The following is a 17,197-nucleotide window of genomic DNA, read 5'->3' on the forward strand; positions in this document are numbered from 1 at the left end:
GCGCGAAGTCGAGCACTTTACGGTAGCACAGTTTAACGAGGACCAATACCGCACATCCTCGGACCCTACGCAGACTGATCCAAGTGGTCACCCACCCGCACACTAACCGTAGCTAGTGATGCTTGACTTCGGTGATCTGCTGGGAACCGTGTCTTAACGATCAGTCCACTGCGGGACTCCAAGCTAGTTGAAAATGGGTAAAAATCCGTATAGTTTTGTATTCACAGATTTTTAACTATACTAGTTGTAAGCGGTTTCAAAACCGTAAAAGTTAAAAAAGGTTCTGTACCGTAAACTTAATGGTTAATTGGATAGACAGACTGCTGCCGGCTATTTTACAGTAATTGTAGAATGAAAATTTTAACAGAGTGTAAAAGACTTCCTAAAACAAAACTCTTTTAAAAAAATCTGTAATTTCACACATATAGCTGCCAACTCTCACGGTAGAATTTACTTCAAAATAAGTTATTTCGGTAACATTTAAAAGTATAAATGCCTAACTAATGGATCTTGACAATAATTAAGTAAGTAATAACCATAATTAAGGAATGAAGATTTTTATGAAAATTGTTATTTTGGCTACACTTAAAAGCATAACTGTCAAGATCTTGATAATAATTCAATGAGTAAAATGATAGTAACAAAAGTAGGGAGAATTTCCTGAAAATTAAGCTATTTTGGCCACACTTAAAAGCATAACTGCCAAATTAATAGATTCTGATAATAATTAAATTAGTAAAATAATAATAACTAATAATAATTAAAGAAGAACAAATTTCCTGAAAATTAAGATATTCCGCTACACTTAAAAGCATAACTGCCCAACTGATAGATCCTGATAATAATTAAATAATAATTAAATAATAATAATTAAATAATAATTAAATAATAATAATAATTAAATAATAATTAAATAATAATAATAATTAAATAATAATAATTAAATAATAATATTAATAAATAATAATAACAATTACAGCGGGAAGATTATTATGAAAAAAAAATTTTTTTGGCTACACTTATAAACATTAATACCTGATTAATACATCTTAAACATTCATATTTGAATTTTCGATTCTTTATTGTGAATAAAGTTGTGAAGCGACCTTTTTACTCTTTAAAAATCAAGATTTATACATCAAAACATAAGTGTTGCTACCTTTAAGTGAAATTTTCTTGAACGACAGTAAAACATAATAATGTATATACTTACAAAAATTCTAATAATTAAATGCGAAATTAATAAATTATAATTTATTTCTGATATGTCAAGTAATAACATGACTTAAAAACTTAGTTTCAAATGTCTTGTCTAAGAATAATTTAATGCCTTTCTGAAGAAATTTATTGCCTTATTGAGAAAAATCATAGAGTTATTTATTTTTTTCACAGAGATATTTTTCGATTTGTTCCATAGCTTGATGTTTTAAAAAGCTCAAACTCCCCTCGACAAGTGAAATACAAATATGATTCATATGCAAATATTTGATATTGTCATGCGATATATTATTAGTAGCTATCAGATTAATCTTTCATTCCATTTGTAGGAATAAAAAGTCAAATGTTGTTAGCAATCAAAAGTGTCATAAAATTTTTTGGTTAGTTACTTTTTCAGAAATATGGGCATGGGTTTACTATTATGAATGTCTAAAATTTATTATTTCGGGTTTATTAGTTTCTGGCTCATTTGCATTTGTGTAAGAAAAATGAAAAGAAATAACATTGCTTTGAATAAAAATAACGATTAAGTGATCTTTAATTACTATTTTTATAGCTTATAAAATATTTCAGTAAGTTTTACCATTATAAAACAATTGTGACCATAAATTACAAAAGTTAAGAGACCATGAATTAGAAAATTGTAATTTTAAAGTTTTATAACTTTACAAATGCAAATAAATTTTTAAGTTGTGTCTGAAAAGTAAAACTTTTTACACGTGAAAAAATAATGTGAAAAGTGTTGCTTTAGGTATTTATGTAATTTTAATAACTAACAATTAAATTTCATTATTGAGTTAATTAAGAATACATATTACAATAAGGAATACACTTTATTTTTTCCCTTTTTCTTTTTAGAATTCAATTCCAAAAACGAGTACCATTGCTGAACGCACAAAATTAGAATAAAAAGCAATTTCAGAAAACTAAGCTCTTTAAGCTGTTTCTAAGTAGCAGATGAAAAAAAATGCGGGATTTTTTTAAAATTCTTCGTAAGGAGATTTGCTTCATATTTTTATACTATATCAAAATATCACACAACACATACTACTACCGAAATAAAACTAGAGAAACTACAAAAGAAAATTTTATTATCCCAGATTACGGTTTTACCAAAAATAAACACGCAGTATTTAACAAGTTATATTAGGGGAAAAAAAACACCGGAAAGCGTTACAAATTTTAAGGAATTTCCATGTTTAATCCTTAATAGCTTCCTATTTTATTCTAGGAGAAAAAAAAAAGCAGTTACGGAGAATTAAAAAAAACGATCTTCACGAAAAATAACTTTTTTGCCTATTCTCTGTGAGAACATAAAATTCAGAAAATTATTTTATTATTCACGGGTGAGCTCTTTGCAAAGTACAGTGAAGGGTGGAGTTACAAAATTTAACACGCTACATTTTAGGTGCATGCATATCCGTTCGTTACATTCTTGGAAGAAGAGAGTTGCAGAAAAGTAGCTTCGTGATCTATTTAGAAATTCATCATAAACGCAGTTTTTGACGGGTATTTACTCTCGCCAAATTGTGGTCTTGAGTATAAATTGACTTTTTTTTCCAGCTATTACGAATGAGGCGGAAAACAAGGAGTGCTCCGTTGAAAATGAACTTTGTTGAATGCATAATAAGGGTAAATGATTTCATAAGGTAATTTCATTAGGTAAATCATTCTTTGAAAGAAAAAGAAGCACGTCTCGTTCGCAAATTCATTTGATGCGCACTGTCTCTGCAAATTCAAAAGAGTTGAGAGTCATTTATTCTGGTGTCATTGGTTTAAACGAAATAATTTAGTCTATAATTGAATCCAGTGATGATTTAATTTGGGGATGATTTATGGAGTCGGAAAAAAAACTTTTTGAAATTTGCATGACAGATATCTTTGGAGTTGATGAAGAGATTCACTTTAGAAAGGTTATTAAGATGAATATTAGTTTATGTCTGAAATTTTAAATATTAATGGGGTATAATATAATGTATGCTTTTACGTTTCGTCAACTATTAAGCTTAGAAAATATTATTCTACGTTAGATTCATTCTTAGTTCGATGTTATTCTTCTATAACGTGATATACTGCAAAAAATTCCGGATCAAACTATGGTAAAAAGTACCAGCAATCGTGGCGCCGGTACTTGTTACAATAAAGTCTGTTTTTATCGGATCATGTTACAGAGTAAAAAATCTGATATACCGTTAATTTTACTGTAATAATTACCTTCAAATCACTGAATCACTCTAATTAAATAAATATTGCTGTAAAAATTATGGTATAATATTTTTCGGTAAAAATAAATTTTACGGTAAAATGGATTTTATGAATGACACACCTAGAGGGCGAGACTTTATACAGTAATTTGATCCAGTGTGTGTGTCTGTTACAGTGTATTTAATATAACGTTAATTAGAACAAAGTAAAACTATTAAATCAGTTGTTATACATTATTATAAAATAAATAAAACAAACATAAATTTAAAAAAAAAATTAAGCGAGAGATTTTTAGCCTTATTTTGCAGTTACATGTTCACTCTTTAAAGAAAAATGTTGAAAATGTTGTTTCGCATTTAATCCATCTGTCAAACATTTATAATTTTAAAGCTGATAGGAAAAGCACAGAATCAAACAATTAGTTTGCTTTTAACATCGCATAGACTTAATTGACTATGTTAGTAATTCGTCTTATATTGATATCGTGATTTTTATCACACTTAACTAATAATTTGTATCTTCTAATGTCTATATTTTTTATTTCGTTTTTGAAAAAGTTCTAAAGATTTATAGTAAAGTTGAACATTTATAGAATTTAAAATGAAAAAAAAATCATATTTCTGGATTGCTTACTTAAACTGAACATAATCATTACATATTTTAAAGCTCTAGATTTTCAAATGTTCATAAAAATTATCAAAAACACGCGATGATCAGTGTAACTACTTTAATACAAACAAAAAACTTAATATTTTTAAAAATTCAAAAGAACAATGCTACTAATTAACTGAATTTATATTTATCATAAAATTTTATTATTAAAAGTAAATTGTTGAAACTCAATATTTTAATGTCAATATTAACCTTGAATTATTAACTGAAAATTATTAAAAAAAATCAGGTACATGTAAGTTAATATTAATTAATTTCAAGGACTCACTTTTAATCCAAAAATTTTATAACTGGAAGTTAATTATTATAATTCAATATTTTAATATCAATCATGAACCAGACATAAAAAATTAGATACGTATAATTTAATACTGAGCAACTTTCAAGATTTTCTTTTTATCACAGAAATTTATGATAAAAATTTCATCAATAACAGTTAACTGTCATAATTCAGTATTTAAATATCTATCATTAAATAAACATTAAAAAAAGTAGATACGTATAATTTAAGGCTGAATTACTTTCAAGAGTTTATTTTTAAGACAAAAATTTAATCATTAACAGCTAATTGTTATTATTGAATATTTCAATATCAATCAAAATTTTATCCTTAACAGCTAATTGTTATAATTCAATATTTCAATATCAATCAAAATTTTATCATTAACATCTAATTGTTATTATTCAATATTTCAATACCAATCAAAATTTTGTCACTAACAGCTAACTGTTATAATTCAATATTTCAATGTCAATCATTAAGCAAACATTCATTAATCAAACAATAAAAAAATTTGGCGTATATAACGCAGGCGGATGATAAATAAATTTTATAGGTTATATTGACACCCCATGAAATTCATATCTGGAATGAAAAATTCATGTGTAAAAGTCACAAGTGAAATCTATGTTCTAGTTTCCTCTCGTTATACATCTTCGTTACTTGTTGACATTCTTATCAGAATACATATGATAACGAAAAAAAAAGATGCATCAGATACATTATAGTGATGTATTACATACATCATTAGTCAAAATGTGATGGCAACAGTATGGTTTTAGTATCCAAGATATATATTGCATTTTATTTTTACTTGTACAGCATCCATCTTGTTAATGTGGATAAGAATGAAAATTCTTTGTATGGTTAACTTAAAATATATGTTTTTTTTAAAACATTAACTATTTTCTTTCGGTTCATAAATTAATGCTTAAACATTTTGTGATGAATTATAAATTACTGAAAACTGAAAATTGGAACATTAAATTTTAAACATCTTTTTGTTCTACTGAGAAACATACGTGCCGAATAATCTTTCTGATATTTGAATTTAAATGTGTCTGATATTTGAAACTAAATTGTAAATGTATTGTAACTAAAACTCATGTAAGAATCATTGAATATTTAAACGTTAAGCATAAAATGGAAACTTTTGGGTTTATAGATTTACTATAAATACAATGGAATATTTTTCAAACTTCCTATAAAAGATTTCTATTATTTCAGGTATATAAGATAAATGGATTTTTGTTTTTATTTTCAAGAGCAAGAAAATACTTTTAGTTATGGTGAATAAAATGTATCAAAAACCGAAGTTATTTACTTGTTTAGTCTAAGAGCATTTTTCGGCTTTTTCAGGAAATATAAATTTAATGGATCATACAATATTAGAGAGAAGAAAGATACTTATTTTGATTCTTAGAAGTGGTTTATTTTATGTATTTTTAAACTAGTAAAATAAAATAAAAAATTGAAAGAAATTCATAGAAATATAGATAAAATTCATTCAGGTAAAATTAGTTTATAGTAACTTTAATAGGAGCGGCATTTCATCTAAAAGGAGCTCTTTAGCTACACAGTTATAATTTTCATTCTAAAAATGCGGTAAAATAACCAACAGCAGTCTATCCATCCAATTTACAGTAAAGTTACCGGTTCGAAACTTTTTTTTTTACATTCTTTTCCTTTACAGTTTTTAAACCATTGGTAACTAGTACGGTTGAAAAAAACCATGAATACAAATCTATACAGTTTTTTTCAACCATTTACAACTAGCATGGTTTCAAAATCCTGAAAAAGACATTTAACTGGACATCGGAGCTATGCTTTTCATTAGGTAATGGGAATTGGAGTTTGGTTGTAGTTGAATTATGTTTTATTAGATAAACGGTGGAATGTAGTTTAGTTAGTATATCTAGTAGTTTCACCGATTGTAAGAGATGGGGCATACTAGACTTATTTGTGCTAAGTAGCTTTACGGTGATACCATCTATGCCTGAATGAGCATTGTAATAGTCCAGGATCACAAATTGGGGTCACTGGAAACTCTTCGCGTGTTGAAGGGAATGGAAGAAATAATGAGGTGTCAACGTTGGGACTAGAACTCTCATTGTATCGGTTATGAGGTAGACAAATTATCCTTATTGGCTGCAATATGTATACAACTGCAAGAAACTAAATAGCTTCATTAGGTGGTTCTAGTTGGTTGAGGTAAAATTCTGGTTGTTTAACCGTATTAGCTGAAAGCAGTTAATAAACGGTTTTTACCACAGTCTACAGTTTGAACACTATCTCATTTATGACTATTTGACTATTTTGTTTGAATATCGTGAAGTTAACTATTAAATAAATTGTTATTTCGTCATTCTTTCCGAAAGTTTCTTAGTGTACATAGCTCCTTTGATATAAAAACTCCTTAGATAAATTAATTTAAAAATTATTTTGATTAATCAGACATTTTTGAGTTTTTAGTAAGTATGAATGAAAATTTTCTTCAAAACATTAATTTTAAACACAGCTTAAAAATCAAGAGAATTAGAAACTTGCAAAATTCCTAAAGATAAAATACGATAATAAAGTTTCAATAACAAAGATGTTTCACAGCAAGAAGATAAAACATGAAAGTTAAATAAGTAGAATAGAAAGATAAAATACAAATAGTTATACTAGAATTATAGTAAAATACTAGTCATTAGAATTATAGAAAAATAGCCATAAATAAATAACATAATTAAACCATAACATAATTTAATTTACGACAGAAATTTCTTAGAGCATGTTTATGTAAATGCACGGCAGAAGTAATTAATGATTTGTCAATTAATTTCTTTACTCTAAGAAAACAATAGTTTTTCGCTAAATAGAACACTATGAAAAACTCCGGATCAAATTACGGTAAAAAGTACCGGCACAGAAGATGCCAGTACTTTTTACCTTGAAGTCCATTTTAATCAAAACTTGTTACGGAGCATAAGATTTGATTTATGGCAATTTTTACAGTAATAATTGAGGTAAAATGACTGAATCACTCTAACTAAATAAATATTTCAGTAAAAATTTTGGTAAAATATTTTATGGTGAAAATGGATTATGTGGAAGATGCACCCAAAGTGTTAGTATTTTATACCGCGATTTGTGTACAACTTTTAAAGGACAAGTGTAACTGATAGTCATGTTTTTTTTAAATTTCTTTTAAATTTTTTTTTATAGTTCATTACTTTTAAAGAGCAACAGACTTGTTGTTCTTTCTGTAGAATTAACAGCTATTCAAAAGCAATCTTTCCGCTAATTTGGCAGTTGAAAGGTTGCGATTCTCTGGCTTAAAACATTTATTTTGCAGTTTCTTAAAGACACTTTCGTATATTTTTAAAAATTATTCTTCAATTTAATGGTTAAGATACAAAATGCTTGTGTTCTGATGATCGCCATTTTAAATCATTTTATTTTTTTACAATAAACATATGATAACTCATTTCTTAATAAATATATTTTAAAGGATTTCTGTTTATTTTCCATAAAAGCACAGAACTGAGTCTCCCCCCAATTACCTTCTCCTTAGTTTTTAATTAAAGAAAAAATCATTTAAACTTTTACGAAAAAAAAATGCAAAAGAATTCAAAAGCGTTGCTAATGAACATTTTGATTTATAAAGTATAAAAAACACAAATGAACTTAAAGCATATTTTTTTAAAAAAAAGAACCCGAACAGAATGTTCAAGAATGTGAAGGAGAATCAAATAATGGTTAATAGCATTTTTATGCAATTAATCAAGATTTAGGTAAAAACAAATTACAAAAATGCATTAAGAAAATATTTTAGAAACCCTAAAAAAAAAATCAACAAGAATTTTATTTAAAAATCACAACAACGAAATTAACTAGTTTGTTACCATTTACTTCAAGTATTTCAGGAAAAGCATATCAGTGCACGCGTTATTGGTTTTTAGAAAAATGCATTTCATTTGTTACTGTTTAATTTTGTAAAGAGTCTTTACTTTGATAATAAAAAATAAAGAAATTCTTCAAATATTTTTAAATTCAAAAAAATTTATAGAATAAAAGGGTAGTTGGGATTTGAAAAATATATCACGCTATTAACTTTTTTAAAAAAAATGACCATTGTGACCTTTGTTATCATTCATTTTAAATATTTTAAGCGAAGAATATCAACGCGTTGGTCATTAGTTTCTAGAAAAATGAATTTCAGTTGGTATGTTTAATTTAGAAAAGTGTCTTTGCACTGTAAATAAAAACTAAAGAAATTTCCGAGATATTTTTTAATAAAAAAAAAATCGAGTGAATAAAGATGGTTGGGATTTGAAAAATGTATCACGTTATAATTTTTTTCAAAAGAAATTAGTATGTGTTTATAATCGTTACACCAAAAAAATTTAACTTTTTCTTTTTCCTTATCATGTTAGTTTTTTCACTTTCAATCTTATTATTTTTCTTTAAAAAAATATATTTAATATTATTATATTTTAGCAACAATACTTTTCTTAGCAGCATTAAAATAAAAAATTTATTTCTGGCGAACGTACACAAAACTTCGCAATTTTCCAAGTTTGATAAAAGTATCTAGGTGCAGTTGACAAAAGTAAAAATTTTTCTTTTAATGTAATGGAATTTATTTTATTACTATTATTTCACATAATGTTAGTTATTTTATTATTATTAGTTCACATAAGATTATAAGCCAAATTTAGTTATTCAATTAGAAGATTTTAAGCTGTAACAATATTTACTTTAGCTTCGGGCTCGGCTGAAATACAATCTAAGCAAAAGTTTATGAAAGTGAATTTGATATACACAGAAAAGCCATTACATTATGACCACCACACTCCATCTATAACAATGCGCTCGCCCAGGTTTTCATGGTTTCTCGTCCGGGAACAATGTTTTAATGGGGTACATTAGGACCCATAATCCTCATAGAACAATCCCTGACGTCTGTAAGCTACTTGAAGATAGTTGCAAACCAGGATCACCCATTCATGGCAACAGTTTTTCCTGCGGGGGATGGTGTTTACCAACAGGATAATGCACCATGTCATAAGGGTCGAATCGTCATGGATTGGTTCGAGGAACATTCCAGTGACTTTCAAGTCATGTCTTGGCCTCCAAACTCACCTGACCTTAATCCAATAGAGCATTTGCGATCCTACTTGGAAAACCAAATTCGTGCTGCCTTGCTACCCCCTCGCAATGTGAGGGAATTGCAGGACCAGTTGGTGAGCGCTTTGTACCAGATGCCTCAGACTACCTATCAGCACCTTTTGGAATCAATGCCACGGAGGGTGCTAGCAGTAATGAGGGCTAAAGGTGGTCCTACATGTTATTAGCAGGGTGGTCATAATGTAATGGCTCTTTGGTGTATATTCTAACTGATTTCTAAACTCTGTTTCTAGTTACATGAGCGTCCTTTTGTTAGAGTTGGGTGCTTGCATTTCAATAATAATACGAAGAAGATCACAGATACCCACACATGTGACCTATGACGACAGCTCTAGCTGGTTGCTTATAAGCAAAACGGTGTGTTAAAATTGAGCTAAGTTTCTCCAATAAGTTTGAATATTAATTAACGTGAAATTAATGAAATACAGCGCCATATCACACATCGATTTTGTTGAAATATAATTCTATCTCGTCTCCATCTTTTGCTTAAATTAGATTTATTATTTGTTTAGGTATTTTATTGCAACAGTGATATATTTTTGTTTTGCGTACCTAGCAATCTCGATGCATATGTGGCGTAACTACCACTACGATTATTAAACATCAATTCACTGTTATATAAGACATGCTAACTTGATTCAATCACGAGGTATCTTTTGATAGATGAAGGTTGGCATGATCGTTAACTCCGCCCCCCACATTGGTGACCTGGACGTGATTTGAACACGCAGTGACGTTCACTTCGATCTGGTAACGCCTACTTCGATGGATGGTCCACATTGAATAGTTGACTTGCTACTTGTGACTACGACATTATCCACCTCCTCACGCTGTTGCAACTCAGTCTCGTCTCGATCATACACAACGTCAGCCTGCATACACTCGACTGTTAAAGGCAACACAGGAGCGACTACGACCGTGAAGTTAATACACCTCTCACATTCAGCATTAAAAAACTCGGTGACCTTAATCCAGCTCTCCCGGTCTTTCACAAATACAGCAACTAGTGGTATCCGTTCATCGAATTCTATCCCTGATAAAATTCTGGTGGGGGAGTATTGTGGCGTATCTACCACTACGATTAATAAACACATTTTCACTGGTATATAAGACATGCTAACTTGATTCAATCACGAGGTACCTCTTGATAGACGCATAATTAGTTTGTTTATGTTCTACGTGAATTTATGCCAGCCTTTGTGTTAAGTAAAAATATATATATTGCAGGAAATGCAATTTTTGTGTAAGAATATAGAATGCGCCACTTAAGAGAATTGATACTTGATGGACTTGACTTATTCGAAATAGAATGGAAAGAATAATTGCTAATGTAAACAAATGCCACATTTCAACAATCAATCAGGATCGAGATACCCACGCTACAATTGAGCTATTTGTTTTACAACTCCAATTAGAAATTAGGAGAAAAAACAATTAATATATAGATTAAAAGTTATATATTGTTTCCAAGTGCACTGCAAAAAATTTCGGATCAAATTACGGTATGAAGTTCTTTAGGAGTATTATCCGTAAAATCTATTTTACCGTAAAATCCGTTTTTACCATAAGAAGTTATACCTTAATTTTTATAATAATACTTACTTAATTAGAGTGATTCAGTGATTTTATGGTAATTATTACGATATATCAGATTTTTGTTCTGTTATATGTTTCGGCAAAAATTAATTATCCAGTAAAAAGTACAGACACCCTGAGTGCTGGTACTTTTGTGTGTGTGTATTACGTCAGTGAATGAAAACTGCATTTTAGATTATTTTATGTATTTATGTTTACAAAATATATGTTTTAGTATTAAATGTAATCCCAGTTTTTCAAATTAAACTAAAAAAAAGCTTTTAAACTTTTTTTTCTGTAAAAACAATCAATAAAAAACACATAAAACGTTTTGATACCTTTCCATCTAATATCTCCCAAAGTATTTCAAAACATATAACCCAGTTTTGGCATTATAAATTGAATTTCTCAGCCAAAATTTTTAAACCTCAATTCAATTTTGATGTTTTGAGTATATCTGATGGATTAGTTTATGTCTGTATTAGATTTTCTGACACTTTTTCTTGTATCTTCTTTATTTAATTTCGACGCATTTTTTCTCAGTCATGGAATATCAAGAGAGATTTCAGACAAGAATTTTATCTTTCAAGATTTAAACTGCAACTGTGGGAAATGAAATATTATTAAAGAGAAGGTTTTCAAAACATTGAAGACAACAAACTTGTGAAAAAAGCTCGTTTAAAAAATGTGATACTATTAAATTGAAGAATGAATTTTACAAGGTATACAAAAAAATCTAAAAGCTATAATTTTTTGAACACTTTTTCTCTGATCAACCTGGTTTAAATTCAGTTCAAGTTTTCGATTTTTTTTTTGTTAATAATGAACTTTTTAATATGCATATTATATTCAAAAAAGTTGTGAAATATATAAGACAAAAGGAGAAGTTAGCACTCAGGGAAAAGTATATATTTAATATGCATATTACATTAAAAAAAATGTGAAATATATAAGACAAGAGGAGAAGTTAGCACTTAGCGAAAAGTATATATTTAATGTGCATATTACATTCAAAAAAGTTGTGAAATATATAAGACAAGAGGAGAAGTTAGCACTTAGCGAAAAGTATATATTTAATATGCATATTATATTCAAAAAAGTTGTGAAATATGTAGGACAAGAGGAGAAATTAGCACTTAGCGAAAAATAGATTTTTCTCAAAATTATGTGGTTATTAATTCTGAATAGGTTATTCAGTAATGTGATATATTTCCTAAATTGTAGAATTTTTCTAATTTACTTTTATTTTTGTTAGAGCTGATAGAAATCGATTGGAAAATTCTGTTCTACTCCATTTCCGAAGGCTATAATAATTTTATGACCACGGAATGAATATTAGTATATTACTACCCTATTAACATAATTAATTAAACATCACCAGTGTCAATAATAGTTTGGTAGTCAATAATAGTCATAATTCCCAGAAACAGAATGAAACCGAAAAATTATAGAGTAAAAAAAAAAAAATGATGATTTTTAAACAAATAAAAGATTACAGAAGGGAACAATTGCTTTTTTTTTGTTTTCTGTTGCATGAGATTTTTTTTGACGGATCTTATATACTTTAGTATCGCTGATTTCAAATAGATACTCTGCAATCAGTTTCTCTCTCCAAGCGAAATTTTTTTAAACAATGACAGTTTTAGTGCATTTTTGTCAAACTGTACAAGTTTAAAAATGTTATATATGACAGGTTGTAGCATAGATGTTACGCCAAACTTCTTGGAGAGTTAGGAAAATGCCTGGAAATGACAATATACGCCGCTAGAGGCTCTTTTCTATCACAAACTATTTTTTCGTGCACTTCTGAAATAGGGAAGCACGCCTAGCAGCGTACAACATTTCCAAGCATGAATTCCTAAGCAATTTTAATCTTGATGATGTGCCTTAACTCTAATAGAAAGTTTGTTGCAACATGTATGCTACATCCTTTTTATATATAACGTTTTTAAACTTATAAGTTTCAACAAAATATGAACCTCAAAGTAATTTAAAAAATCTATAGCCTTAAGACCAAAACTAATTTCAGATTTGATATTCCTATAATCAGGCAAGATTAAGTATTTGTATAGGTGCAATAAAAAAAAAATTCCCAGTGTAATTTTTTAAAATTTAAAAAGCAGGCAAATGTATAAGTATTAAGTTGTCATTCTAAAAGTTCTGATTTTAGAATTAGATACTTTTAATTTGAGAAGAAGTCGAACCGTGTGATTTAACCCCTTAACGATCGGTCAATTTTCAAGAAAACGGTCATAAAAGTGTCTATTTTGCCAAATACACGTATTTGATTAGTGCTAGTCTCTAGTTTAAAATAAACTAACTATTTACAATTACCTTAAAAATATCCTGGTACTGCTATATGGTGTGTAAAAAGAGAAATAAAATGTTTTTCGCGTAAAAGAAATGAATTAGTTTTATTCTTATTGGCGCATTACTACTGAACACTCCAGCCCGTCAATATCAAGGGAGCGAGAAATACATGGAGCTAGGAGGAGAAATAGCGAGCGAAATCCCACTCCGTCATTTTCACGGGAGCGAGATGGAGATTAAATGAGATTTAATTGGATTCCAGTAAGTGACATCACGCGTAAGTGTGAAACTTGATTGGCTTCTCAATCGACAAATGCCACGATTTACCTAAGATGACGTCACTTGCAGATATCCAATGAAATTGGTATACTTTTACGAGAAAAAACTCATTTTTATTTTCTAATATCGCCAGCTAAATCTCTATCTTTCTGACTGAGAGAGGACTTCATATTTTACTGTCGCTGAGCGATACTGATACGCAAGAATTAAATATAGATGATAAAAAATTCCTTAACATACTCCCTTCCGTCGACACCCCTCTAACGGTTGAGTTTGATTGCAAAGGAAGAAGCCATTATATACTTTGTTATTCGAAAATGTTTAGTTTTGATGATTGTATAACATTCATTATTTTTAAAATAAAAAAATTAGCTTCATTATAAATAAAAGTTTAGGAATTGTTAGAGTTATTAAGTTTCCCGTTTATTTTTGGAGAGGAGTTATCAATTTTCTTGTTTAGTTTTTTATAAAGGACAGTATCACCTTTATTTTTGTTGCAAGGATTTAGTTTTACTACGAACAAAAGTTAATAATTAATGAAGTTAACAGGTTTCTCGTTTATTAACTTTGTTTAGGGTGGTTGGAATCGTTTTATCGCCAAATCCAAGGGTGAACATGTAAAAAAAAAAGAAAAAAAAAGGCTGATTCCAGATAATTATATAATTATATCCCAGATAATTATTGTTTCTAACTGGGAGCCGCGATGACATAGGACAGTGTTTCCCAAACTTATGACTTTTGTGTACCCTTCCTAAATTTTTCGTAACGCTGTGAACCGCTAATAAAAAAATGAATGCATTTTTTACTATAAAAAAATTGCACAAAAGTTAAAAATCACAACTGGCTGTTGACTGCAAAAAATAGCCAATAGAAAAATACATAATAGTAAATTTTCATGTCTAGCTTTGCTTTTAAACAAATTTTTTTGAAATTTTCGTTTGTTGCGAGGTATTTCACATAAGATCGCGTACCCCCACTAAACTGTTCCCGTACCCCTGGGGGTACGCGTACCTCACTTTGGGAAACACTTACATAGGGGATAGAGCGTTCGTCTTCCAATGAGGTGAATCGAGTTCGAATCCCAGTGACGGCTGATCGATACGAATTCCGTATCCGGCTTGCACCGACCACAGTGCTGACGTAAACAATCCTCAGTGATAGATTGATCATGGGTCCCCTTGTGGTCAGGTTAACCGTGAGAGGTTCTCGTGGTCTTCCTCAATATATAACGCAAATGCGCGTTGGTTCTATCAAAAAGTCCTCCACTTCCCTATACTTGATTCAGGAGTTGTCTTGTCTTCTGAATTGGATTCAAAATTACAAGACTACGGAGTTAAACATTGGTAGTCGTAAACCCAAATTTGGGTCGGCTGTTCAACGACGGTTATAAAAATATAAGAAAATTCCCCCTGGAATTTAAATAATATAAACAGTTTTAACTTTAGCTAAATAAATATAATGGCTACTCACCCAGAGGAAGAGGCATAATTTTTGGATCTATGGTGGCGGAATTTGTGGGGAGTTAATTTTCTCAGGGTTGAGATGACTGTGTGGATTTTTTTGCCCGATTTGAACCCGAGGATCTTCCTATAGGGTGATGGCGGTTCCGTGGAAGGAGGTTGAGGAGAAGGTGGTAGAGAAGATGGGTCGTCCTCGTCCCCGTCCTCTGAAGCTCGGTGACTCAAGTCCGTTTGACTTTTAGCTTTTGGACGGAGGAACTTTCTTCTCTTTTTCACTCCGTCATCCGGAGGACTGCGATCTGAGCCACCTATCAACAGAACAAAATATTTTAAATTTATATTAACGATATAATATATAGAAAAACCTAATATATTGAAAAACTAATATGTTAATGACTGAATATATTCATGATCAAATATATTAATGAACTAATATATTAATGAACTAATATATTAAAGTAGATGAAGACTCTGCATGACATATTGCAGAAGAAAAACAATTCTCAGTGGAAAGATTTCTCAGGGACAAATTTATTTTGCCGAGAAGTTAAAATTTTCAGACCGCGGTAGATAAAAATATAGAGTTTTATTTATTTACTAAGATTTCAAATAGATTTGGTTATAAAAAGACAATGTGTAACCGTAGATAGGACATACTTTGTGCTATGAGATAGGGCAGTGTTTCCCAAACTTATGACTTTTGTGTACCCTTTCTAAATTTTTCGTAACGCTGCGTACTACTAATAAAAAAATGAATACATTTTTTACTGAAAAAAAATTGCACAAAAGTTAAAAATCACAACTGACTGTTGACACCACTAATTATTAACTGTTAACTCTGCAAAAAATAGCCAATAGAAAAATACGTAGTTGTAAATTTTCATGGCTAGCTTTGTTTTCAAATGAAAATTTTTGAAATTTTCGTTTGTTGCAAGATATTTTGCATAAGAACGCGTACCCCCGCTAAATTGTTCCCGTACCCCTGGGGGTACGTACTACACTTTGGGAAACGCTGAGATAGGGTATACTTAGTGCTATATGCACTAAAGCAACAAAAAAAATCCTGTGTCCAGAATTATAACGACCTTCCATTGTTCTATATTGTTAGAACTTTCATTTTAAAATTATGGTAAAATAACCAACAGCAGTTTAATTAACAGTAAAGTTTACGGTAAGGAACTTTTTTTGCCTTTACGGTTTCGAAACCATTTACAATTAGTATGGTTGAGAAACCATAAATACAAAGCTATACAGTTTTCTAAACCATTTACAACTAGCCTGTTTTCAAAACCGTAAAAAAGGAATTTAACTGGACATAGTTCAGAAGCTTTTACGATGCTGCGATTTATACGTGAATGAGAGTATCGTATTCTAATAGTTCAGAGTCACAAATTGGGAGGTGCAGCACATTGGAAATTCTTCATGTCTTGAAAGAAATGGAGGAAATGTTGGGGTGGTAACTCTGGAACTCCAACCCCTGTTCTGCCGGTCATGAGATTAACATATTAGCTCTTTCGGCTATACTATGTACCCAGCTGCAAGAAAATATGTGGCTTCATCAGGTGGACCTATTTGGTGCAATAAAAGTCTGATTGTTTAACCGCAATAAATGAAAACAGTTAAAAAATTATATTTATCACAGTTAACAGTTTGAATAGCATCTTATTTATGGTTATTTGACTGTTTTTTGTTTGAATATTTAAAAATAACAATTTAATAAATCCTTATTTAATAATTTTTCCCGAGAAATTTCTAACAAAAGTACATAGCTTATGAATACAAAGGAATGGTAGGGCATCATCTTTATTTTTATTTTCATCGTATGAACGTTTAAATGGCTTTAATGTAATTACTCTAATTAACTATAAGAATTCTAACCACTCAAATAAGCATTCTAATTCACTAAAAGAATTTATTTACTCTAATTCACCAAAACGTCACTTAGAGTACTTCATCCATTCTTGAGACATGGTTTTCATAAAATAATCTAAACTGGTACAGTAATTAAATTAATTCAAATGCA

The 17,197-nt window shown here is 29.6% G+C and overlaps 1 protein-coding gene across 5 annotated transcripts in view; it reads right to left on the reverse strand.

Annotated features, from left to right (window-relative positions):
• Positions 1–17,197, reverse strand: part of Mctp (multiple C2 domain and transmembrane region protein) — a 227,300-nt gene that overhangs the window by 89,462 nt on the left and 120,641 nt on the right. For all 5 annotated transcript variants that reach the window (XM_087157608.1, XM_043038837.3, XM_071177743.2 and 2 more), the window contains exon 2: positions 15,185–15,482. In XM_087157608.1, coding sequence (XP_087013734.1) covers positions 15,185–15,482 — 298 coding nt within the window. The remainder of the gene's footprint in view (positions 1–15,184; positions 15,483–17,197) is intronic.

The sequence above is a fragment of the Parasteatoda tepidariorum genome, chromosome 2, assembly GCF_982258835.1.
Source record: "Parasteatoda tepidariorum strain Cologne lab strain chromosome 2, Ptep-v5.0, whole genome shotgun sequence".
In the NCBI taxonomy this organism is placed as follows: domain Eukaryota; kingdom Metazoa; phylum Arthropoda; class Arachnida; order Araneae; family Theridiidae; genus Parasteatoda; species Parasteatoda tepidariorum.